This window comes from Aotus nancymaae, unplaced genomic scaffold, assembly GCF_030222135.1.
Source record: "Aotus nancymaae isolate 86718 unplaced genomic scaffold, 86718_ANA_hifiasm-v0.15.2.pri h1tg000020l, whole genome shotgun sequence".
NCBI classification, from domain to species: Eukaryota; Metazoa; Chordata; class Mammalia; order Primates; family Aotidae; genus Aotus; species Aotus nancymaae.
In genome coordinates this window covers 63,312,835-63,337,461 of record NW_026988432.1, presented here as the reverse complement: position 1 = coordinate 63,337,461, position 24,627 = coordinate 63,312,835, and the positions used below count along the sequence as shown (strand labels likewise).

Here is a 24,627-nt window from a genome sequence, read left to right as displayed (position 1 = left end):
TGTGTGTGTGAAGATGGATGTGTTTAGCATTGCTTGTACTCATGAGGATTAGGGGAAATGGAAATAATCTACTTACAGGGAATTGATCATATACATTGTGTTACATTCCTGGAGTGAAATATTGTACAAACATGGAGAAAAGAATAAGGTATATCTCTAGGCACAGAATTGGAGAAATGGCCAATTGAAGTATGTAACTGAATATGTAGTGTGATGCTATTTTGGAAAAAGTTCACATCCACGTATCTGTTCATATCCATCTATAGGTGGCTGTATGTGCCCAGAGAAGTATTTGGAAGGACATTTTATCCCACTACTTTACGCATTTCTGTACTGTTTGAATATTTTACTTCTTCAGTCATAAAAAGGTTATAAACATCCCCAAAGTCCACATTAACAAATTAAAGTCTGTGCTATCAGGAAGAGATTGTGAGGATGCGAACATTCTGTGTGTGTTCTGAATCGGAGATGCCCTAACAAACACATGCTTTATTTTCTACATATTTTGTTTCCACTGAAGTCTGTCTCTTTACTATTTTAAGGAGGGAAAAAGGTCAGAAGTGGTGTGGCACTGATAACTGATGCTGGAAACTTCACTTTGCTAACCAAAGGCACCAGACTCGGCTCTAACGCATTTGGTTTTTTACTGTTGTCTCCAGTAGTTTGTATACACCCAGCTCAGCCTCTAGATGGCGCATTGGTAATTTGAAACGTGAAGGCAGAGGGCAGAGGACGTTGAGAAAAAGGAATAAAACAAAAGCAGAAACCGTGAATAAGGATATCAAATCCTAGTTGATGATTAAACTTTGAGAGGCTCTGTCCTTTTGCTTCTGGTAGCCTACCACATAGCGCCCTGCCTGCCTTTAGGTCCATTGATTCTCCAGTTCTGCCCCCACTCCCTTGCCTTTGCTTCCCCGGCTTGCCTTCCTCACCTTTCATTACAGTCAATAAAGTTCTTTTCATCAGCATGTGTTCAGCCATCTTCCCCCTGCTGTTTTTCATGCTTGCTCATCGTTGTTTCAACTCTCTGACCACCTTATCACCTAGTAAACAAAGACCCTTTTTCCCTGGCACACTCTTGTTGGGTGGCTAATTAGTGATAATCCCTAAGGTCAGTCTTCTTCCACCTAACATTCACACGATCGTCCCTGGACAGGGTCTCATGAATGTCTTTTGGATACAAGATGTGCGTGCACCTATTGATTACGTTTCTTTTCCTTCTTTTTGCCCAGTAGACTGTGAGCTCTAAAAAGCTATGTGTAATCACGTTAACTTTGAGACCAGTATGGTGTATCCTAAGAGTAATGAATAAGTACCTTCAGAAAGATGGAAGTTCTATATCTGAAAATTCAAAAAGAAATTCTTTTCCTCCAGTTTTAGTCCCACTTGTGTCTTGGAAGGTGACCACGATTTCCGTTGTGATGCCTGTCTCCCAGGCTATGAAGGACAACTTTGTGAAAGGTACGCAGGTGAATTGTCATGTGGAAATCCTTGGGGTACCCTGTTCCTTTTATAAGGTATTGGGCATATTTACTATAGTGATCTGGGAGTCATTATTAATTTGGATGTCCCTGATTGAAATAGGACCTCATTACTGTTCTGAAACAAGTTTTCCCAAGATGAATGGATCTGTGCTTTGCATTTCATTTGATGGAAATGGTTACTGTCTCGAGTCAGAAGCTGGTGTTGACCTTCCTGTGTGTACCTATGTCCCTTCCTTTCTGTAGGTGCTCCTTGGGCTATTATGGGAAGCCTCAAACACCAGGTGGCAGTTGCCAGAAGTGTGATTGTAACCCTCACGGCTCTGTCCACGGTGACTGTGACCGCACATCTGGGCAGTGCGTCTGCAGGCTGGGGGCCTCGGGGCTCCGGTGTGAGGACTGTGAACTGAGGCACATTCTGGTGGAAACGGCTTGTGTTTGTGAGTATTTCTCCTCCACATGTGTAAAGATGGTTTTTCTTCCCAAATGTATCAGGAAAGAAGTGGTGACGGCACGCTACAGTGTCAGCAGGATACAGAACACCCTATTTTATTTTATATTTTATTTTCATTTTATTATTTTCTAAGATTGCTGTTGCATCTGCTGAACTGAACCTTTCATAATGTATTTTCTAGCTGAGGCCAGAGGTGCTAAGATACCAGTTTATTTCTCTGGCACTCAGAGCAGCACGGGGATTTCAACTTTCTCGTTTAGAGGCATTAATATTTCCTTTAGTGGAGCCAGGAGTGACTCAGTATGGGAGAGGAAACAGCTTTTTGGGGTTCTCATTTGTGTTGCCCAAATTTCATGATAGCTTCTGCTTTTGGTGATCATGGATTTCTTTCTTTCTTTCTTTCTTTCTTTCTTTCTTTCTTTCTCTTTCTTTCTTCCTTTCTTTTTTTTTTTTTTTTTTGAGACAGAGTCTTGCTCTGTTGACAGGCTGGAGTGCAGTGGCAAGATCTCAGCTCACTGCAATCTCCGCCTCCCAGGCTTAGGCAATTATCCTGTCTTAGCCTCCCAAGTAGCTGGGATTACAGGCATGTACCACCATGCCCAGCTAATTTTTTTTTATTTTTGGTAGTGACGAGGTTTCACCTTGTTGGCCAGGCTGGTCTTGAACTCCTCACTTCATGATCCACCCACCTCGGCCTCCCAGAGTGCTGGGATTACAGGCGTGAGCCATTGCGCCTGGCCTCTTTTTTTGTTTTGAGACGGAGTCTTGCTCCATCCCCCAAGCTGGAGGGCAGTGATGAGATCTTGGCTCGCTGCAACCTCCACCTCCCAGATTCAAGTAATTCTTCTGCTTCAGCCTCCCAGGTAGCTGGGATCACAGGTACCCACCACCTCGCCCGGCTCATTTTGGTATTTTTAGTAGACACAGGGTTTCACCAAGTTGACCAAGCTGGTCTTGTACTCCTGACCTCAGGCAGTCCGCCTGCCTTGGCCTCCCAATGTGCTGGGATTACAGGTATGATTCATCACACCCGGCCTACCATGGATTTTGTTAGTTTCGTTTTTCCAGTTATTTATTTTGCCAGCAAGTGCATGATAGTCATCTTGGGATGTCTTCTCAGGGGTTCATGGGGAAGAGAAGAAGGCATGTTAGGATCATGTCATTGGAGGCCTTTTTGCTTTTACTTTTGTGTTAAGTATAGGCACAAACACCCCCACTATTCTCTCCAGTGTCCTTCACTTGTGCTTGTGAAAGATGCATTTGCAAACTGTCTGAGGAGGTGACAGAGCAGGCTGTGGAAGGAAATGCTGGGATTCAGTGAGTGGGTCCTAGTTAAAGATGAGCCAGGCACCATAAAGATGGGGGCAGTAGAATGAAATGTGTGCCAGAGCTGGGCGCCACTCTCAGCCTCAGCTGTTTCTGTGTGACCTCAGGGAAGTTACTTATCTGATCTGAGTCTCGGCATCATTATTGAATAGGGGCTTAGCACTTCCTGCCGTGTGACCCATGGCACAGTTGGAGTGAGAATGAGATCAGATGTGCACAGTTGGTGCATGGGTCTTGGAGTGTACTCTGACCACATATGTCATTTTCACAAAACAGCTTATGCAACCCTGTGGAAAAAATGGGCAGACCACATCTCGTTAACTTTAACCCTCCTTTTTAAACATTCTTCTTTTAGCCTGTGACGATGAGTGTACAGGTGTGCTGCTGAATGACTTGGATGAGATCGGTGACGCCATTCTTTCTCTGAACCTCACTAGCATTGTCCCTGTCCCATATGGAATTTTGTCAAACCTGGAAAATACAACTAAATATCTCCAGGTAGGTGCAAGAAATACAGAGATGGACAGACACTTACTTGTCTCATTCAGGGATATAGTGAGTGGGAATGGTGGGAGTCATTCTATGTGTGCTCCCTGACAGTATGAGAGCCCAACTTTCATTGGCCCCCGAGGGCAGGTTTCCAGCCTTTCCTTGACTATGACCAGTGACTAGCACTTGCTTACTTATCTTGCATGCTAACTTGTTTCACGGTGGGACAGCTGTCATTGCTCCCTAGAGGACTCCTTATAAATGCTGCCCTCTGTGGTCCTCGTTCTGCCTTTTGGGATAAGACCAAGTCCACTTGCTCGCCTGTAAAACAACTTTGGGTGTTTGAAAACAGCCACCCTATTATAAAAGCAGAAAACAAATCTGAACAGTATCTTCTTTAAAGTTGGCTCATGCTGAAGATGAACCATTTTCTTTAAGTATATTGTTCTTCTCTTCACTAGAGTTGCAGGGCACAAAAGTCTCTCCTCCCTGGAAGACTACATTAAATGTCTGGCAGTAAATCATAGTTTTATGTTTTCATCAACAGGGCCTGGGTCAAATCAGGATGAGGAGTTAAGAAATTAACTTAGTAGACAGCATCTTACTATAGCATTTTTATTTTATTTGTTTATTTTATTATTTTTTTGAGACAAGGTCTCCCTCAGTCACCCAGGTTGGGGTGCAGTGGCGCAGCTATGGCTCACTGCAGCCTTAATCTCCTGAGCTCAAGGGATCCTCCTGCCTTAACCTTCCAAGTAGCTGAGACTACAGGCATGCACCACCATGCCCGGCTAGTTTTTTTACTTTTATTTTTAGTAGAGATGAGATGCCCAGGCTGGTCTTGAACTCCTAAGCTCAAGCTATCCTCCCACCTTCACCTCCCAATTAGCTGGGATTACAGGCATGAGGCACCGCACCTGACCCACTTTTAATTCTAATTGGAAAACAATGTGATTCTTAAATTTTGCTTTATATATACACGTTAGAATTTGACATAATCTATACAGTGTGCCAGGTAGCAATAAAAAGGGTGGCCATTCCTAAATGCCTTTTCTTAGATAAGAGCTTTCCTCAAACTTAACACTTCCTTAGGGATGTGTGTGTGTTTATGTGTGCACTGGGATGGGGTTGGTTCTGTGAACCCTCTTGATTTGCAGTGGTCTCTTCTCTATAATGGTAGTTAAGAAAGATTAGGGACCTCTAAGAGATGTTTTTATGTTATATTTTCCTCAAACGGCAAAAAGTGTTTTTGAAAAATGAGAGCTTTTACATCTATGAAAAAAAGAATATTTAATTTTTTTTCCAATCACTTTGTACACAGTCAATATATTACCTGCCAATCTGGGTCCCCAGGATATAACTTTTATATTTATCAAGTAAGACAAATGTTTGATTTAAATTTTAACTCATTTTGAATGATTTGCTCTAAATAAGCCACTTGTCCATTTCCTTTAAATAACTTTTTGTGTTTATGTAGAATATTCATTGAGTTTTAAGGTTGAAATAAAATCATACAAGAAATTAGAAGAATGTTTGCATAAATGATGCACTTTATTTTTAGTATTTATAAAGCTTTCTTTATTGAATTCTTTTGTAATTTAGCCTAACAGGCGTTTTTTTCTTAGGTGTTGCAATTATAGTTAAATTCGTGTGACTCTGCTATTGAAGTAAAGCCAGACTTTCATCTGAGAATTGTAGCAGTATCAGATTCTGCTTAACACACCAGATTTTAAATTTGTATCTATATCAGAAATATAATACAGAGGATGGCAGTATAGAATCATGTCACTATAATTGAAACCTAAGTAAATATGATCCATTTTCGTTTTTTTAAATGACAGTTCCAAGGAAAGAAGAATTTCTTTCTGTGAACAACAAAAGAAATAACAAGTGCTTCTTAGTTAAGAATCAGAACATTTTAACTTTGAAGCATTGTAATTTGTTTCCTCCATTCTTCCTAGGAATCTTTATTAAAAGAAAATACGCAAAAGGACCTGGGAAAAATTAAGCTTGAAGGTATTGCAGAAGAAACAAATAAACTGCAAAAGAAGGTAAATTCTCTCCATAATGAGCCAGCCTTCCTCCGGGTCCCTCATATCAGCCCTCCTAAGCAATTGCCTTGGGGTTGTCTGGAAGGTTCTTATTAGATCATGCCAGCCTCTTTATCCCACGAGCTGTGCTCCAGGTACTTTCTCATCAAATTGGTTTTGACCCTGCCAGTTTCTGTGGGGGTTTAGTGGGAAAAGGCTCCCAACTTAATGTCTGTTATCATCTCTGTTGAGGACAGAGTCGGGCAGTCTCTTGGCTCTGACTTTCGTTTTCTCCTTTGAAACAAAGGATGGGGAAGAAAAGATTGCTGAGGTTTCTTCCTTCTCCTAAATTCATTCAATAACCAAGCATGCGGTGAACACAGAAGCACTGACTGAACATCAGTAATGCTCTCCGCAACTCGCTGGGCGGAGCAGGGAGGTCACAGACCTCATGATGTGGTTGGTGTCTGTGCAGCCTTCAGGCTCAGACTGGAGTGGTTCTGATTTTAGGGCCCTGAGTGGCAAGTGAGCTTGTTTTTATGTCATCAGGGAATTATTTATTCTGTTTAGTCTGTGCCAGAGGAATGGCATTTAGTGACCTAAAAAAGAATCTCCTCCTCTGCAGGTGGTGAGGGAGGACTATTGACAAATTTACTGTTTTTTCTTTTTCTTTTCTTTTTTTTTATTATACTTTAAAGTTCTGGGGTACATGTGCAGAGCATTCAGGTTTGTTACATAACTATACACGTGCCATGGTGGTTTGCTGCATCCACATCACCCCATCATCTACATTAGGTATTTCTCCTAATGCTATCCCTTCCCTAGCTCCCCACCCCAGACAGGACCTGGTGTGTGATGTTCCCCTCCCTGTGTCCATGTGTTCTCATTGTTCAACTCCCACTTATGAGTGAGAACATGCGGTGTTTAGTTTCTGTTCCTGTGCTAGTTTGCTGACAATGATGGATTCTAGCTTCATCCACGTCCGTGCAAAGGATATGAACTCACCCTTTTTTATGGCTGCATAGTATTCCATGGTGTATATGTGCCACATTTTCTTTATCCAGTTTATCATTGATGGGCATTTGGGTTGGTTTCAAGTGTTTGCCATTGTGAACAGTGCTGCAATAAACATACGTGTGCATGTGTCTTCATAACAGAATGATTTATAATCCTTTGGGTGTATACCCAGTAATGGGATTGCTGGGCCAAATTGTATTTCTAATTCTAGATCCTTGAGGAATTGCCACACTGACTATTTTTTTCATTTATGAATTTTGTGTGTTCACGAGCTCACGAGCATGTGTGTGTGTGTTGTGTATACTGTGATGGTGTATCTATACATATGGATATTTAATCTCTATCAACATACACAAACATCACCCTAAAATGTATAGTGGCCGGGCATGGTGGCTCATGCCTGTAATCCCAGAACTTCGGGAGGCCGAGGCAGGTGGATCACCTGAGGTCAGGAGTTTGAGACCAGCCTGACCAACAAGGTGAAACCCTATCTCTACCAACAATACAAAAATTAGCCAGGCGCAGTGGCAGGTGCCTGTAATCCCAGCTACTCTGGAGGCTAAGACAGGAGAATTGCTTGAACCCAGGAGGTGGAGGCTGCAGTGAGCCAAGATCACGCCACTGCACTCCAGCCCAGGTGACAGAGCAAGACTCTGTCTCAAAAAAAAAAAAAAGCATAGTTTGGCTCCTGTTAATTTAAAATTAACGATGTTTTAGAAAGAGTTTAAGAGTTTAAGTTTGGGCTTAAGTACCTCATCAAGCAAACATTTGATTGGAAGCGATAGGCTGATTAGAATAAATTCTCTCTATTCATTAAAGAAGATTCTCTTTGGTCTTGACTAGATGATACTTTTAGACCTAATCTGAGTTACTTTACATTTTTGGAAATTATAAACAACCTTTCCTTTTACAAATAGTAAAAATCTCAGTAAAAATAACAGCTGAGGACAGGTAAATGTCAGCCTCTGGGCTGCTGACTTCACAGCCATCATCTTGTTTCGTTCTCGTAACAGCCTCAGGAGGTAAGCATCACTGTTTCTCAGCTGTTACTGGCAGTGCTGGGGGTGTCTGGGCCTATCCACCACCTGGCAGAATCAGGTCTAAAACCAGCTTGCCTGATGCCGTGTTCTTAACTCCTAGACACTGACGTCTCATAGGCCATACAAATGAGTAAGGTTTACTTTCTATATTCTATATACTCGGGTTTTAAAGTGAATTGAGGGCCTTCACAGTATAGGCACTAGAAGAACCTGTAGTTTAATAGCCAATTAGGCTGCTTTTTAAAACACACCCATCTTTTCTTATGCTGAGTGAGTTGTAAATTATTTCATCAACTAGTTAGTTTATTTCTAACCCCAAAATACTAACCTCGGCTTGCGTGATAGTGCTCATCTTTACTCTATATTCTGGAATGTATGTTGTTGTTTATAAGCAGCAACAATGGAATACTGAAGCTTGCATTTTATTTAAAGTCAAACTAATTACCTAAAGTCAAACTAACCTGAGACTTTATTTTTCCACCAGCTCACTAGAGTGGTAGCGAATACCCAAAAGGTGAATAGGGCAACTGAGAGAATCTTCAAGGAGAGTCAAGACCTGGCCATAGCCATTGAGAGGCTGCAGATGAACATCAAAGGTAGTGTGGGCCGTGTCTAATTTGAAGTGTCTGTGCTTATCTAGTAAGAAGTCACCATTGCTTTATTAAACATATGAATAGATGTGTATGTCTTGCATTGGGCTTTCTGGAACCAGAGGGACTTGGAATAGTTTGGGGTTCCTGAAGTGTACAAGCTTTAGTCTTTCACTGAGAGTTTTAGGTTTAAAAAAATACATATTTCTCTTTATTTTCTGCATTATGCCTAAAACTTAGATCCTAATTCTCAAGTCCTGTTATGGTAAAGTTGCTATGGTACCTCTCCCTTCATTTGCCCAGAATAGGAGCTGACAGGATTTGGGACTTCAGTTTGGTACCAAGTATATCCATCGTATTTGAATAATTTAATCACTTCTCAGTTGGGTGTGCTCTGGCTTTTAGCATGCTAGTTTCAGTTTTCTGGCTACCAGAAACATATGATCACTTTTCTCTTTGTAAGGGCTTAAAAAATACAGAATCCAGTGCAAATTAGACTTTACAGGGCAAAAGGTAAAGAAATTACTGGAACAAATTATGTTTAATAAAAAGAGGAGGGTCAAGCACTGGTGGTTTATTTATGTAGTAAATATTTATTGAGAACATTTATTTTTCATGTGCAGATGTCTCTGCCAGGTACAAGAAAATGCAGAAGTTGGCACGATGTCCCTGCCCTTAGGGAGTTAATTGATGCTTGGGAAGACTTTGAAATAGACCAGTAATCCCAAGTTCATGAGTGTTTAGTTAGGGGATGTGCAGAGTACATTGGGATATGCCAGATGGCCTGATTTGGCATGGAGGTCCAACTCAGCTTAGGTAAACAGCAGTCCTCAGCCGAGAAGGTTCTAAGTTTTTCACTTGGCACTAGCCACTTTTGAGAGGCTTATTAAATGATTGATGAATTTTCTCCATAGAAATTATTGAAAAGGCAATGACTTTAAATCAGACTTTGGATGGAGATTTCCTGCTACTTAATTCTACTCTTCAGAACATGCAACAGAACGCTACATCTTTGCTAGAAATCATGCAGATAAGAGACTTCACACAGTTGCATCAAAATGCCACCCTTGAACTCAAGTAAGTTCCTAATTACCATTCACAATGCAACCAAGTAGAGAGAGAAACTTGTATGCTATCTCCAAAGGAGAAGGAGGCATCGTGGAGGGAAAGTGCTCACTGGGAATGGAATATTCTAAGAGAAGAGAAGGGGTCATGTGGTCAAGTAAATGAAGAGATGGGTACTGACCCCTCCAAATATAGAAAGGTGTAATCTGTGCACTCAGTATAATCTATCTTTGTGCTATCATGCAATAGCTTCTGTTCTTTTCTGTGATTCTGGGACGTTTCCACCTAGCACAGACCACAGAGCCTCATGGTACTCTCTATTGCAGATCAAGTATAAGGCAGTAAACTCTCACAAAAAAAAATGGCTGGTGGCCACCCATACCATGAACTCTAAGACAGGTCAACATTATGCCAGAGTAATTGAGCTCGGTTACATGAAAAAGTACAGTTACGTTGAAAGCCATGATGTGAAATGACACAGAGACCACAAAGCATTCTTACACACAGTCACAAGGAGTTTGGAATTTCCTTTCCAGCTTTTTTCCTAGCATTTCCGCACTTAATTACTTGATATACTAGCACAAGCTGTCTCTCTGCCAGGTTGTGATGAATGTCTGAAGTGCTGTTATAAATAGTTACACAATACTTCATTAAAACTCTGTTCTTGATAGTGAGATGTTGAAATTATGTTGTGATGCACTTCTTTTGCAAATGTTTTATGTATTTTTCTAGGTTGAAATATTAAACATTTGTTTATGTATACTGTATATCTCTCTTCTTTTTCTGCATTTCAGATTATTGTCAGGGTAGATATTAAGAAGTGGAATTATTGGCTGGGCACGGTGGTTCATGCCTGTAATCCCAGCACTTTGGGAGGCTGAGGTGGGCAGATCACCTGAGGTCAGGAGTTCAAAAGCAGCCTGGCCAACAAGGCGAAACCCCATCTCTACTAAAAATACAAAAATTAGCCAGGCATAGTGGTGGGTGTCTGTAATGCCAGCTACTCAGAAGGCTAACGCAGGAGAATCGCTTGAACTTGGGAAACGGAGGTTACAGAGAGCCGAGATCATGCCACTGTACTCCAGCCTAGGCCACAGAACAAGACTCCATCTCAATAAAAAAAAAAAAAAAAGTGGAATTATTTAGTCAAAGTATTTGGATTTTGAGGATTCCTAACATGTGCTTCCAAATAATTTTTTAAAATATTTTTTAAAAACAACGTGCACTGCCACCAGCAACACACGAGAGGGTTGAGTATGTCTTTTTCATCATAGAGCATTATTTTTGACGTTGTTGATTTGTTAGGTGAAAAGCAAAAGGAGGTGCTTACAGTTGGATGGAGTTTGGAGAGAGGACCAGTAATCTAATTACTAGACTAATAGGGCCTGGAAGGGCTCTGAGAGAACTGGAATCTAAAGGCCGTGGGGGGAATGAGAGGAGGGCGCGGTCCTCAGAGATGGGCGTGAGCGGCTGTCTGTGGAGCCGCTCCTCTGTGCCAGGAGAGTGCCGGCTTCTCTTCTCACCTTGTGTTCTGTGATCATCTCAGTTTTTCCAGGTAGGGGAGAATCCAGCTGGGGAAACTGAGGTCCAGAGAATATAAATAACTTACCCTATATTAAGGATAATAAGAACCCTGATCACAAATCTGACAAAAGGAAGTAGTATTTGAGACGCGGTCCATTAAAGATGAGTGGGTGGAATTTGGATGGTCAGAGACATCAAGGGCCTTTCTGGGGACAGGGAAACGAGATCTTAGTCTAGCATAGAGGGCGAGCCGTGGAGTGAGGGAACACTGGAGCCAAAGAAGCCCAGCTGAAGTTTGCATCAAATTTGAGAGGCAATGGGCAGTGATGACAGAAGCTGAGTTTCATACGTTAGTCCTGCAGCCCCGGCTGCACACTGAGGCTTCAGCTGTGCTCCTCTCAGGCATCTCCATCCAGGGCTTTCCAGGACCTGCCCACCCTGGAGGTGACCCCCCTGGGCTGGCTCTGCTCCCTAAACTTTTTCAGCCCCACTCCCACATCTGAGTTGGTGGGGAGCATGTGAAGGCTAGAGACTCCCAGGCCCACCCTGCAGATCCTAGGGAATCATTTTGTGGGGCTGTCCCTTCCCACCATTACCCTTCCAAAGTTCATTCATTCATTCATTCAGCAAAATGACCTGAACCCCAGTGGTAAGCATTGTTCCAGGAGTTGGGGACATACAAGAGAACAATAGAGCCTTTTGCCCACTAGGAGCTCCTGGTCCATCTGGGGAAAGTTTATTTTCTGAATATGCAGGTTAAATACAATATCTTTGTAAGAAAGTTTAAAAGAGAGGTAAAATTTTCATCTATAGGATGACGTTATTATCTACACTATAATCAGATGAAATGATATAGTCCTCAATGACTTAGATAAGATTAACCCCCTCCCAAAAAAAAAACCACTCAGCACTCTTCATTAGCTTCCTCTAGTTAAAATTGACAGAGGAAACTGGTGTTTCTCAAGCTATGTTCCTCTTACAACACTAGTGTCCCATGAACTGCTAGGCAGACTCCGTGAGCAAATATTATCCTTCCTAGGATCTGCAAGGTGGGCCTGGGACTCTCCATCCTTAACAAGCTCCCCAGCGACTCAGGTGTGTAGGGGGCTAAGGAAGGTTAGGGAGCGGAGCCCAGCCCTAGGGTGCCATCTCTAGGATGGGTGTGTCCTGGGACGCCCTGGTTAGAGAGGCCTGAGAGGAGGGGGAGAGGCAGAGCCAGCCCCCACCCCCACCTGTTCTTCTCAGTGCCTCCTGAGCCTCCCCTACTGGCGAGGGCCTCTAGGACCCCTTTCTCTGTCACTGCCGTTCTGGTTTCACTTGGAATAAAGTTATTAATAAGATTGCTGATCTCTCTGATTTGTAGGTAAAAGTATTACTAAAGAGACCTTTTATTTTAAAAAGCAAGAGTCTAAAATGTATTCTCTGGCTTCCACTTTCCAGTTTTTCATAGATAATCCCTATATATATGCCATTTCAAATTACATGGATTATTTTAGGAATTACCTGCTTTCTAATTATAATTCATAGAAAATTGGTGGTTCATGCTGGAGCATGGCAATCATACAGATGAGAAGTTTAGCACACAGACTGATGGCTTTTCATGCCACATCGGATGTCTCCAGAAATACCACCACGTTCAGAGTTTCAACAGGATCCCCAGGATTCAGCATATAACTGTACTTACGGCTAAGATTTATTAGGGAGGTACAGCCAGATTGGACAAAAGGACATAGCAGAGTCTGGAGGGATCCATGAGATCTCCCCATGTGGGATCCCAGAGAGCACTCCTCCCCCAGCAAGAAAAATGCGGCAACATGTGTGCAACGTTTCTGCCCAGGGAACCATGTCGGAGATTCAGGATCTGGGGTTGTTATTGGAGCTGTACTGGTAGGCACCCTCTGCCTAGCACATAGCTAAACTCTAGACTCCCAGAAGGAAAGCAGGTGTTCAGCATAAACCACGTTGCTTGCACAAACAGCCCAGCTAGTGAGCTACTCTCAGCAGTGAGGGATCAGTGGGAATATACCCGCCTCACCAGTAGGCCTTTTGAAGGAGAGCAGACTCCAGCTGGCCACGTTGACTCTTTACTACACATTTCGGATTACTGTTTGTAGCTGTTTTTCAAGTGTTTTCCATGCTGGTATCCCAGACCTATTAAATGATTTTTCTTTCTTTCTTTCTTTTTCTTTTTCTTTCTTTCTTTTTCTTTTTCTTTCTTTCCTTCCTTCCCTCCTTCCTTTCTTTTTCTTTCTTTTCTTTTCTTCCTTCCTTCCTTTCCTTTCTTTTCCTTCCTTCCTTCCCTCCCTGCCTCCCTCCCTCCCTTCCTTCCTTCTTTTCTTTCTGATGGAGTCTTGCTCTGTCGCCCAGGTTGAGTGCAGTGGTGCAATCTCGGCTCACTGCAACCTCCGCCTCCTGGGTTCAAGTGATTCTCCCACCTCAGCCTCCAGAGTAACTTGGATCACAGGCACCCACCATCATGCCTGGCTAATTTTTGTATTTTTGTAGAGATGGGGTTTCACCATGTTGGCCAGGCTGGTCTTGAACTCCCAACCTCAGGTGATCCACCCACCTTGGCCTCCCAAAGTGCTGGATTACAGGCATGAGCAACTGTGCCCAGCCAAAGAGATTTCATGAAAGAAGCACATTCCATGACACAGCATTTACTAAGGAGAGACAAGTTCTGTACTGCAGGTCTTCTCAAAGCTTTTAGTATGCTGATGCACATCAGCAGCCCCGTGGAGGATTTGGCTATACGTCTTTCACCCTGGAATATTTGTTCAAGTAATTCGCCTGGCATTTCATGGGACACTGGTATTGTAGAGGAACATAGTTTGAGAAATACCAGTTTCCTCTGTTAATTTTGCTGAAAGAAGCTAATGAAGAGTACTGAGTGGGGTTTTTTGTTGGTTAATCTTGTTCAAGTCATGGAGGACTGTATCATTTCATATGAGTGTAGTTTAGATAGTAGAGTCATCTGTAGATGAAAATTTTGCCTCTATTTTGAACTTTCTTATTTTTCTTTTTGAGACAGGGGCTCACTCTGCCTCCCAGGCTGGAGTGCAGTGGAGCCATCTCAGCTCACTGCAACCTCCACCTCCCAGGCTCAAGCGATCCTTTCACTTCAGCCTCCTGAGTAGCTGGGACTACAGGCACACACGCCACCATGCCTGGCTAATATATTTTAAACTTTCCTAGAGAGATATCCTATTTAATAATAAAAAGTAATAGATTCATGATTAGACATTAGAAATACACTGGATTTGTTTGTGTTTTTTTATGTATGTGTTTTAGTTCTTATTGCCTACTCAAATGCAATGTCTTTATTATCATTAAAAATTATGTGTATGTTTAAATAACTCCTGATGTTATTCTAATAATGTCAGAGTTCAAATTTATATCCTTGAAAAATGTTTTTTGATCATGTCTTAACCTGGTGACCTGATACCTGTGAAAGTTGAAGGCATTTTACAAGGCATTTTCCATAGAATTTTTCAAAGTTCTTTTGACAAATTGAAATAAAGAGTTAATAGGATATATCCAACCACTGCAAGGATTTGTAGTGTGAAATTTTATTATTCTATGCAGCTATAAATTCAAAATTGATTTAAATAAGCAATTTGATGTCATTCATATTTATAAAGATATAGGAAAAAATCTTTTGATATTCTAAAGCTTGCATTTATCCATGGTGCAAATTATATCTTTTTGTCAATTTGAATTTGAAAGCTTTTATGAAATCTGTTTCTTCTTAACTAGATGCAGAAAATCCTTTTATCATATAAATTAATTGATAAATTCATAACAAATCACTGAATAGCCTTCTTTCAATTTCTTGCTGTATGATATATAATGAAAGATTGCAGTTCCCACTAACACAGAATGTTGTCCCAATTTCCTGAATCCAGATTCATGGAGATGGTCTTTTAAATTCCATTACTAAAATGTATTAGAAAGTTTATGCTGGGATCCCCACAAAGCCCCTCTACCCAAGTTTACCAGGAAATTTTGGGAAGAGGGGTTTAGTGAGCTTCATCATTTATAAAATCATCAGTGCTGATAAAATAAGTAAAGCTTTGAGAGCTTCAAGCCTTATGCCTGCTCATGGTCATCCTAACTAGCTTAACTTGAAATACACATGAGATGAAAGGTCACCATGCCTGTAAATTTCAGCAAACTATATAGGAACGTGGAGCATCACTGTGCACTTACACAAGTACTGTTTACTTCCTGGCGTGAATAAATGTATCTGTGAGATGCACCATTAAAAAAAAAAAAAAGATAATTTGTTAAGGATAAAACAGAAACTGCCATACCTGTAGCTATCTTAGAAAACCTGTTTCCACTCTTAAGAATTTATGATGTATCATTTACAGTTTCAAAAAAAGTCTAGGCATAAATATGTAAAAAGTTTTTCCGCTATTATTTCAGAGATGGGAGCTTTGTTGTTCATTTACTTACTATGTGAACCATTCATATTTATCAGGGCTGCTGAAGATTTATTGTCACAAATTCAGGAAAATTACCAGAGGCCTCTGGAAGAATTGGAGTTATTAAAAGAAGCAGCAAACCACCTCCTTTCAAAGCACAACAATGAACTAAAGGCGGCTGAGGCACTTGTGAGGGAAGCCGAGGCAAAGACCCAGGAAAGCAACCACCTGCTGCTCATGGTCAATGCCAACCTGAGAGAATTCGCTGTGAGTCTGACTCGCTCTCTCCTTCTCAATTAGAACGGGTAACAAAATACTTCAATGTAAGCAATTAAAAGTGAGGCTGGTGCACTAACTTCTGCTCATAGTATTAAGCACAAAGCTCAGAAGCAGAGTTGCTTTTATGAAGCATCCTTAAAAGACCATTTCTGCTGTAGGATAAAAAGCTACATGTTCAAGAAGAACAAAACCTGACGTCAGAGCTCATTGCCCAAGGAAGAGGATTGATAGATGCTGCGGCTGTACAAACAGATGCTGTACAAGTTGGTCTAGAGGTGAGTTACAACTCAGCACAGCCACAATACAGTTTTTAAAGAATCTTCACACATCTTGTCTGTATGCACACGTATCTGTTATTAAATAGATGTGCATATATTTACAATATTAATTTCTCCATGTAGCACTTAGAGCGTCACCAGGATGAGCTATTTTTATGGACTGCCAAAATCAGGCACCATGTAGATGACCTGGTCATGCACATGTCCCAGAGGAAAGCACTCGACCTGGTCTACAGAGCTGAGGACCATGCCGCTGAGTTCCAGAGACTAGCAGATGTTCTGGACAGGTAGGACCACACCCTTGTGGAAATGTGAGAGCTTGCAATTTATTGATCCGAGAAAATAAAGTTGGATGTTTTTATCATAGTGATAGGTCACTCTTCTTCCTTTGCGTAAGAATGAGCATTGCTGTTTTATTTACCTGGCAAGTTGGATTTCCTCGTATCTGCCAACATAGCTACCACTGGCATACATAGATGATGGAAAAATGCAAATAATGGGACAGGACTTAAAACACGTAGTATGCTACAGTATCAAACCATCAAGGCTTTGTTAAGCACCTACTGAGTGCTCAGGGCTTTGTTAGGTTGCAGGTGGGAAGGAATGAGGTTATTAATTTCTTTACAGATCTTGCCTTTTTGGAGTATGATTTGGGTGGAGGATGTGGCTGCCCACTGTCTACCTACAGAAGTGTTAAGATTCTCTTTTCCAATCTCTGAGAGATAGCACCTCCAATTATTTTCTACTGCCTGAAACTCTGCCATTGTAACACAATTACTTTAACTTATATTTTTTGGATAATTAAAAAATATGTACTCAACTTGCTAAAAGTGCCTTTAAACAAGAAGCACAATTTTAGGCCAGTCATTTCAAACTTGTCTGCACATTGGAATAATCTGGGGAGCTTGGTAAGATACCGATGCCTTTGTCCTTTAGCCACTGTCCCCCTAAAGATTGTGACCTAGAGGGTCTAGGATGTAGCCTCAGTTTTTTTAACCCTCGGGTGATTCTCATGTGCAGCAAATGTGGGAACCAATGTTTTGGATGTTATTAGTGATTTACACAATACTGTGAATTAATTGGCAAATTTCTTTTTTTAAAAAAAATTTGCTATGCATTATGCGTGGGAAGTCTGACCACACTGGGAAGATGCATGTGTCTGTGTGTGCATGTTCTGTGGAAAGGGAAAGATGAGTATCTCCTTATTTGAAAAATGCAGACATAAAAGATTAGCTCACACAACAAAAGCAATTAAAAATGATATAAGATAAAATATTGCATAAATTATGTGCTAGATTGAGTACTGTTTCCTAATATGTCATAGGGATCAGTAGTGGAAAATGGCATTAGATACCAGCTCTTTTCATAAGCTTTCATCCTTTCCCCCAGAGAGAAAAGAATAGTCTGACTCCATACCTAGCTAAAACAAGATCTCTATTACTTCATATGAGTAGCAGAAGCAATTTGGTGTGATACACAAAGTTAAATTATTATCTTTTGTTTATAAATCACAGAATTTTGCCAGTCCAGTAGTAACAAGCAGTAACTGCCAATACTCAGTCTGGGAATTGCCCGACTCAATAACCTTGAAAAGAAAATGAAGTGAATTACTCAGCAGGCAAAGATGTGCCCATTGCCAGACTTCACTTTCAAGATAGAGAGCACTGGATGACATTGTGCCTTTACCAGTTACCAAGTTCCTAAGCAATGTGCCCGCTTGTTAGAATGATGTGCAGCTGGTTAAAATACCGGCTGACCCTCCTCCAAAATCTCTAGTGAATTCTGTAAAATTGTCTTATGCCGTTTGAGGGATAAGATTCAGTGGCCTCAGGTCTGCTTAGGAACACTTGTTGGAGGTTAACAATTACGTTGCAGGGAGTTGATAACCAACGCGAACATGCAGCGGCACCCTAGACACACACAGGGGACTGGAGCATGGATTGGGGAATGCTGAGGGCAGCTGGTGGAAAGGGATGAGTGGTTGTCTAAGGGAAACAGCAATAGTCTCTTCTTTGGTATTGTTTAAATAGCAGTTTTGAGTGTTATTATGACAAAGGGGCTATGGCTTCTCAAAGATTACTTTTGAAGTTACATGGGAACCCATAGGTTGTTATTTTTTACGGGTGATAGTTTTCTAAGGGGAAAGAATATAGGAGGCTTTCAAGACTAGTAGGCACTTAGGATTTTTGTGAGTGAATCGGCAAGTTTGATTTAGTTTATCATAACGTTTCTAAATATGCTGCTTTGATAGTAACCTTGAAAACGTCAGAGATGTGTCCCTGAATGCCACCAGTGCAGCCCATGTCCATTACAACATTCAGAGCCTGATTGAAGAATCAGAGGAACTGGCCAGAGATGCTCACAGGACTGTGACGGAGATGAGCCTGGTAGGAAATGTCGTGGGCTTCTTTTTCCGAGCTCTGTGGGAGATAGTTCTGTACCGGGTTTGAGCAAAGACTCAGTGGCCCCAATTTCTGCCTATTAACATTCGTTTCTGGTAGAATCTGTTTCTGGCTTCTGTCATCATGTGATCTGTGTTTGAATTTTTTAAGGTCATAAGTACTTCTTTAGACAGACTAGAAACCAGTGTAGAAATGAGAGCAATCTCACATTTCCTTGCACCAAAAATTTTAATGCTACTTGATATACACTGAAGACATTTTTCTTTAACCATGGTGAAAACCTCTATCGGATGGCTGGTTTCCTTCCTTATCTACTTAAAAATGTCTTTGTGGCCAGGCGCGGTAGCTCAAGCCTGTAATTCCAGCATTTTGGGAGGCCGAGGCAGGTGGATCACAAGGTCAGGAGTTCAAGACCAGCCTGGCCAAGATAGTGAAACATCATCTCTACTAAAAAATACAAAAATTAGCCAGGCATGGTAGCACGTGCCTGTAATCCCAGCTACTGGGGAGGCTGAGGCAGGAGAATCACTTGAACCCCGGGGGGCAGAGGTTGCAGTAAGCCAAGATCACATGCCACTGAACTCCAGCCTAGGTGACAGAGTGAAACTCTGTCTCAAAAAAAAAAAAAAATGCCTTTGTGTTCTCTCACCTCAGCTGTGTTAAATTGCTGTATGTGGTACCTGGCTGACTTTCTTGCTGGGAACGTGGCTGGGGGCTACTCTGATGGAGTCGCTTCCTCCATCCCCAGCAGGACTCCACTGTGCCCTGCTCTCACCATGCTTAAGTGGTTCTGTTTTCCAGTTCTCAGAATCCCTTGTTTCTAATGGGAAAGCGGCCATGCAGCGCAGCTCCAAATTTCTAAAAGAAGGAGACAACCTCAGCAGGAAGCTTCCAGGTCAGTGTGTGGCTCGGGTGGTGTAGACAGGCAGAGTGAGTGTGAGCATCTCACTGAGCATCAGCCTCTAAGAATGTTTTCCTTGTGTGAAGCAACTTGAAGCTTAGCATTTCTATGTCCCATTTCTATTCCAATTTCCGATCATAAACTTCCTATAATTTGGCATTTTTATTCTAGTGATAATCTGTTCCTTTATTGTGCAGTTGCCTCTATCTTTAACCTGTCCTTAATGATGAAATCCTCCACTCATTGCCTGAGCTTGGAACCTTCACTGTTCTTCCTAGCGTTCGTTGGGTTATCTTGGATTGCGTGTGTTCCCCTAGTTGTCACAGTTCCTTGAGGAGATCGCTTACGCTTGATATTTCTTTTACCTTTCTCATGGTACTGACATCATGTTAGACTCATGGTAGGTGCTCATTTAATAATTATTCAATTAAATCATAATTGACTTATCCATTTTTCCAAAAAATACCTAAGCAGCTTAGTTTGTCCTAAAGTTTCAAGAAAGAATGACTTGGCATATGTAAGGGCGATTCATCCAATCAACATAAACCAAAATGGCAGCAGGAATCTGTTGTGTGAGAGAAACCATGTAGTTATACAATTTTTATAACAAATAAGGTGCTTTTCACCGTAATACATTCTAATGTATCAAAAATACCAAGATTTCTGGAGGAGCAAATAGTGGGCCATACACGCAACTTATACCCTTTATAGATGACTTACTTCCAAGTCTAACGCTGGATCCTTCTACAGCTGTCTGAACCAAAGGCCCAGATATGTGCATAATTTCTTTTCTCTTTGAGTGACACAATTTAGAATTTAAGTTGTCATCTCACAGTATCAAAAATGCATATTGGTGTTGATGGGCTGTAGTTTCAGTCTGTACAAGTAGAGGTACTTCACAGGTAGTGAAATTGGGAACTTGTTGGCAATTAAAATGTCCCACTTTAACCATGTGCTCAAAATCTAAATGTGATTGTATGTTATGAACAGAAATTTTAAAAATAAAAGCTGTGATCAAACTTGAGAAGGAGATTGAGTTGAGTTCCAGTTCGGTGGCCAGAAGGGAATAGAAAGGGAAGAGGATTGGCCAGAGATGCGGGTGGGAGATTGTGAGGAAGACTCCCACCTTAGGGGTTTTACAACCCAGAGGAGAAGGTGGTCAAGATTCAGGTGGGGATAGGAAGTTAGTGCATCTGATTAAGACTGAGTGACTTAAACACAGCTCTTCATCCTTGAGCTCTAGTAAAATCGGACATGAAACTTAAGTAGAAATGTTAGTGAAAAAGTCAACAAACAAACTAGAGAAAATGATGTATCAAGCTAGAAAGACACTCTTAATTTCTATAATGAATGGTGTTCAGTTTTGCAGGGAAAACTGTCAATATCGGGAGTCTCTTTAGAAAGCTATGGATTCTGTAGATGGTCAAGAATGATAAAGCTGTTGCCTAGGCAACTTTTTAGTAGGCTAACCTGAAAGGAAACACTTTTCTCCCTTTAAATAGGTATTGCACTAGAACTGAGTGAATTGAGAAATAAGACAAACAGATTTCAAGAGAATGCTGATGAAATTACCAGGAAGACCAATGAATCACTCTTGATACTTAGAGCAATTCCTGAAGGTAAGTGGAAAGGACTTTCTTGCTTTAAATAATGTCTTCTCATTGTAAAAGCATCACCCAGGAGCATAAGGAAGTCCTGCCTCAAGACTAATGAAAGCTGTAGCTCAAAAAATCAGACTAAGATTGGCAGAATTTTTACTTGCAAAGGAATATGATTTAGAAATGAAAATCACTGCTTTTTAAAATAATGTCATAACACATGCATCAAACTACTAGAATTATAGTCTTAAAAACAGATTGCATATTACCATCTGAATTGCTTACTTTTGAAATGGGCTTGACACATTGCTTAGAGGAAGAAGGACCGTTGAAAGTCATCAAGTGAAGAATCTGGAATGTGCTTTACCTGCCTTAGGGGAAAATGCCAGTTTCATTATAAACGTGGCAAACTGAAGACTGCTTGCTTGGCCATCTTCTTTAGTGAGGCAGGAAAACATCAGGCTCACTGATCACTTTCATACTGATGATTTAGAAATGTGGTACTCATTAAAATTGTAAATAGGATAATTTTTTACAGTGTAATACAAATGAATTATGCTGCAGTACATTATGTACATCACCTTAAACTTCTCTTTTGTTCTTTTGTTGTTTTTTACTTTTTTTTTCTTTGAGATGGAGTCTTGCTCTGTCGCCCAGGCTGGCATGGAGTGGCACAATCTCGGCTCACTGCAACCTCTGCCTTATGGGTTCAAGCAATTCTCCTGCCTCAGCCTCCTGACTAGCTGGGACTATAGGCATGCAGCACCACACCCGGCTAATTTTGTATTTTTAGTAGAGTTGGGGTTTCGCCATGTTGGTCAGGCTGATCTCAAACTCCTGACCTCAGGTGATTCACCCACCTTGGCCTCCCAAAGTGCTGGATTACAGGCGTGAGCCACCACGCCTGGCCTGTTTTTTACTTTTAAAATTGTTGTTGTTTTGTAGAGACTAGGTCTCACTTGTTGCCCAGGTTGGTCTTGAACTCTTGGCCTCAAGCAACCCTCTTGCCTTGGCCTTCCAAAGTGCTGGGATTACAGGCCTGAGCCACTGTACCCGTTCTTCTTTTTTTCTTTTTCTTTTCTTTTTTTTTGAGACGGTGTTTCACTCTTGTTACCCAGGCTGGAGTGCAATGGCACGATCTCGGCTCACTGCAACCTCTTCCTCCTGGGTTCAGGCAATTCTCCTGCCTCAGCCTCCTGAGTAGCTGAGATTACAGGCACGCGCCACCATGCCCAGGTAATTTTTTGTATTTTTAGTAGAGATGGGGTTTCACCATGTTGACGAGGATGGTCTCGATCTCTTGACCTAGTGATCCACCCGCCTCGGCCTCCCAAAGTGCTGGGATTACAGGCATGAGCCACTGTGCCCGGCCCCTCTTCTTTTTTTCTGAATAAGTATCTTTTGAAAAAGTCTTCTGAAGTGCTCAAAGGAGCACTTTAAAATGCTTTAAAGCCATTTAAAAAAAGAAGCCACAAAGTCCTTCTGTCTGCAGGGTTTCTGTTTGTAAGCATGGAAGTTACCTGGGGAAACTGGGCATGGCTGCGTTGGCCTTACTTCTTACCTTGAACAATGGAGCATTTTCTGATCTGGAAGATTTTTTTTCTTTTCGTTTTCTTTTTTATAAGGACGCTATGGTATATTTTGACTAAATACTTAATAACATTGTTATTTGAAAATAATTTCAAGCTTACAGAAAAGTTGTAAGAAAAGTGAAAAGGCCACCTGTATACCCCTTTTTCAGCTTTTTCTGCTGTAAATGTTTTGCCCCACTTGTGTGTGATTAAATACTTCAAAAATGAATAATAGTGCCTTTTAAAAATCCTCACCCAGGGCCAGGCGTGGTGCCTTCCACCTGTAATCCCAGCACTTTGGGAGGCCAAGGTGGGTAGATCAAGAGATCAGGGGTTCAAGACCAGCTTGACCAACATGGTGAAACCACGCCTCTACTAAAAATATAAAAAATTAGCCGAATGTGGTGGCACGTGCCTGTAATCCCAGCTACTCAGGAGGCTGAGGCAGGAGAATCACTTGAACCTGGGAATCGGAGGTTGCAGTGAGCCAGGATCTCGCCATTGCACTCCAGCCTGGGCAACAGAGCAAGACTGTCTCAAAAAACAAACAAATAAACAAACAAACACAAACAAATCCTCACCCAGATTTTCTAGAATAACTGAATTCCAATTTACCTTGAGTGGGTGTTTAGGCGTTGTTCTGCTATTACTTCTAGCAGCCAGTTAATGCTATGGGAAAATATCTCTTCCTCTAACCTAAGACATTTTCACCATAGCTGCAGACCTAGGATCCAAATCTTTATTATCCAGACATGAAAGGATATGGAGAACATGTTTCATGAAGATGAGAAGTGGGTGATGGAAAAGGGCTCAAATAAAGAAGTTTAGCTAATTAACATGTAAGACACTGATCACACAGTGATTGGCCGTTGCTTTTGTGATCTCACTGTGTATTGAAATAATATTCCAGAGCACTATTAACAAAAATTATTTCATTTGTCCCTAAAAGGGCAGAGTAGGGCATATGATACGGAGCTTTAATATTGCCGTCAGAAACAAGAAGCTCTTAGGCCGTTGACCACTACCTGAAAGAAAAAAAAGCAAACAAGCAAGCATACAATAATATATTTCTGTGTGAAATTATGTTTGGTGTAGTTTTATTCTTTCTCTGTGTGTAAGCACCAAAGTGCATGCTTGTATATACATTTATTTTAGGTATAAGAGACAAAGGAGCCAAAACCAAAGAGCTGGCCACGTCTGCAAGTGAGAGCGCAGTGAGCACGCTGAGGGATGTGGTGAAGCTGAGCCGGGAGCTGCTGACCACATCTGCCAGCCTGTCCAGGGTCAACACCACGTTACAAGAGACGCACCAGCTACTACAGGACTCCACCATGGCCAGTATGTCAGCGCCCTTCCTTCCAATTGTGACCGTCTGCGTCAGGCAGATGTGGAGCTAGCTAAGCACACACAGTGGTGCATTGTTCACCACGTTTCTGAGAAGTAAAAGAATGCCAACATCTGGATTAGCCTGTATAAAGAGAAGGGCCATGGGCAATGCATGCTACTGGTGCATGTTTTATCTATGTACGAAATGTCGTGGATTTGATTATTAGGGTGCTGTTTTACCTAGTGCATTGTTAATGGACAATCAATAATCTTCTTTTCCCCCCTCTCCAACTTCCTTGCCACCTCTTGCCTTCTTGTGTTTGTTAGCTCTCTTGGCTGGAAGAAAAGTTAAAGATGTGGAAACTCAAGCCAACCTTTTGTTTGATCGGTTGAAGCCTTTGAAGGTGTTAGAAGAGAACCTGAGCAGAAACCTATCAGAAATTAAACTGCTGATCAGCCAGGCCCGGAAACAAGCAGCTTCTGTGAGTTTGGGGCCCCGTGTCTTTCATAACTGGGCTCTCGGTCATGTGTGGTCCCAGGGAATTCATGCAGACATGGCTCTCAGTCATACTGGGTCCCTTAGGACTCCCAAAGACCCAGATCCCAATAATCCAGTCTTCCTCACAGCCCTGTCTAGGTGTATTTAAAGCCAATAACTAGCTTCATTGTCTTTGAGTTCTGCTTTTATTCAGCATGCTTCAAAATGTTGTTAGAAAATAGATCTCTATGTCTTTACGGAGATTTATCATTATAGACTAAATTTAAAACTATTAGCCTGGATGGTGTGGAACATGTCAAATCTACAGGTTGACATCACTCTGAGTTTACG

The 24,627-nt window shown here is 41.5% G+C and overlaps 1 protein-coding gene across 1 annotated transcript in view; it reads left to right on the top strand.

The window, feature by feature from the left end:
- The window catches only part of LAMA1 (laminin subunit alpha 1), a 78,812-nt gene that overhangs the window by 18,321 nt on the left and 35,864 nt on the right, over nt 1–24,627 (top strand). The window contains exons 13-26 of the mRNA XM_064379417.1: nt 1,375–1,461; nt 1,728–1,921; nt 3,617–3,759; nt 5,712–5,801; nt 8,322–8,433; nt 9,342–9,504; nt 15,500–15,710; nt 15,881–15,997; nt 16,124–16,287; nt 18,252–18,387; nt 19,204–19,297; nt 20,806–20,922; nt 23,628–23,810; nt 24,126–24,280. Coding sequence (XP_064235487.1) covers nt 1,375–1,461; nt 1,728–1,921; nt 3,617–3,759; nt 5,712–5,801; nt 8,322–8,433; nt 9,342–9,504; nt 15,500–15,710; nt 15,881–15,997; nt 16,124–16,287; nt 18,252–18,387; nt 19,204–19,297; nt 20,806–20,922; nt 23,628–23,810; nt 24,126–24,280 — 1,966 coding nt within the window. The remainder of the gene's footprint in view (nt 1–1,374; nt 1,462–1,727; nt 1,922–3,616; nt 3,760–5,711; nt 5,802–8,321; nt 8,434–9,341; nt 9,505–15,499; nt 15,711–15,880; nt 15,998–16,123; nt 16,288–18,251; nt 18,388–19,203; nt 19,298–20,805; nt 20,923–23,627; nt 23,811–24,125; nt 24,281–24,627) is intronic.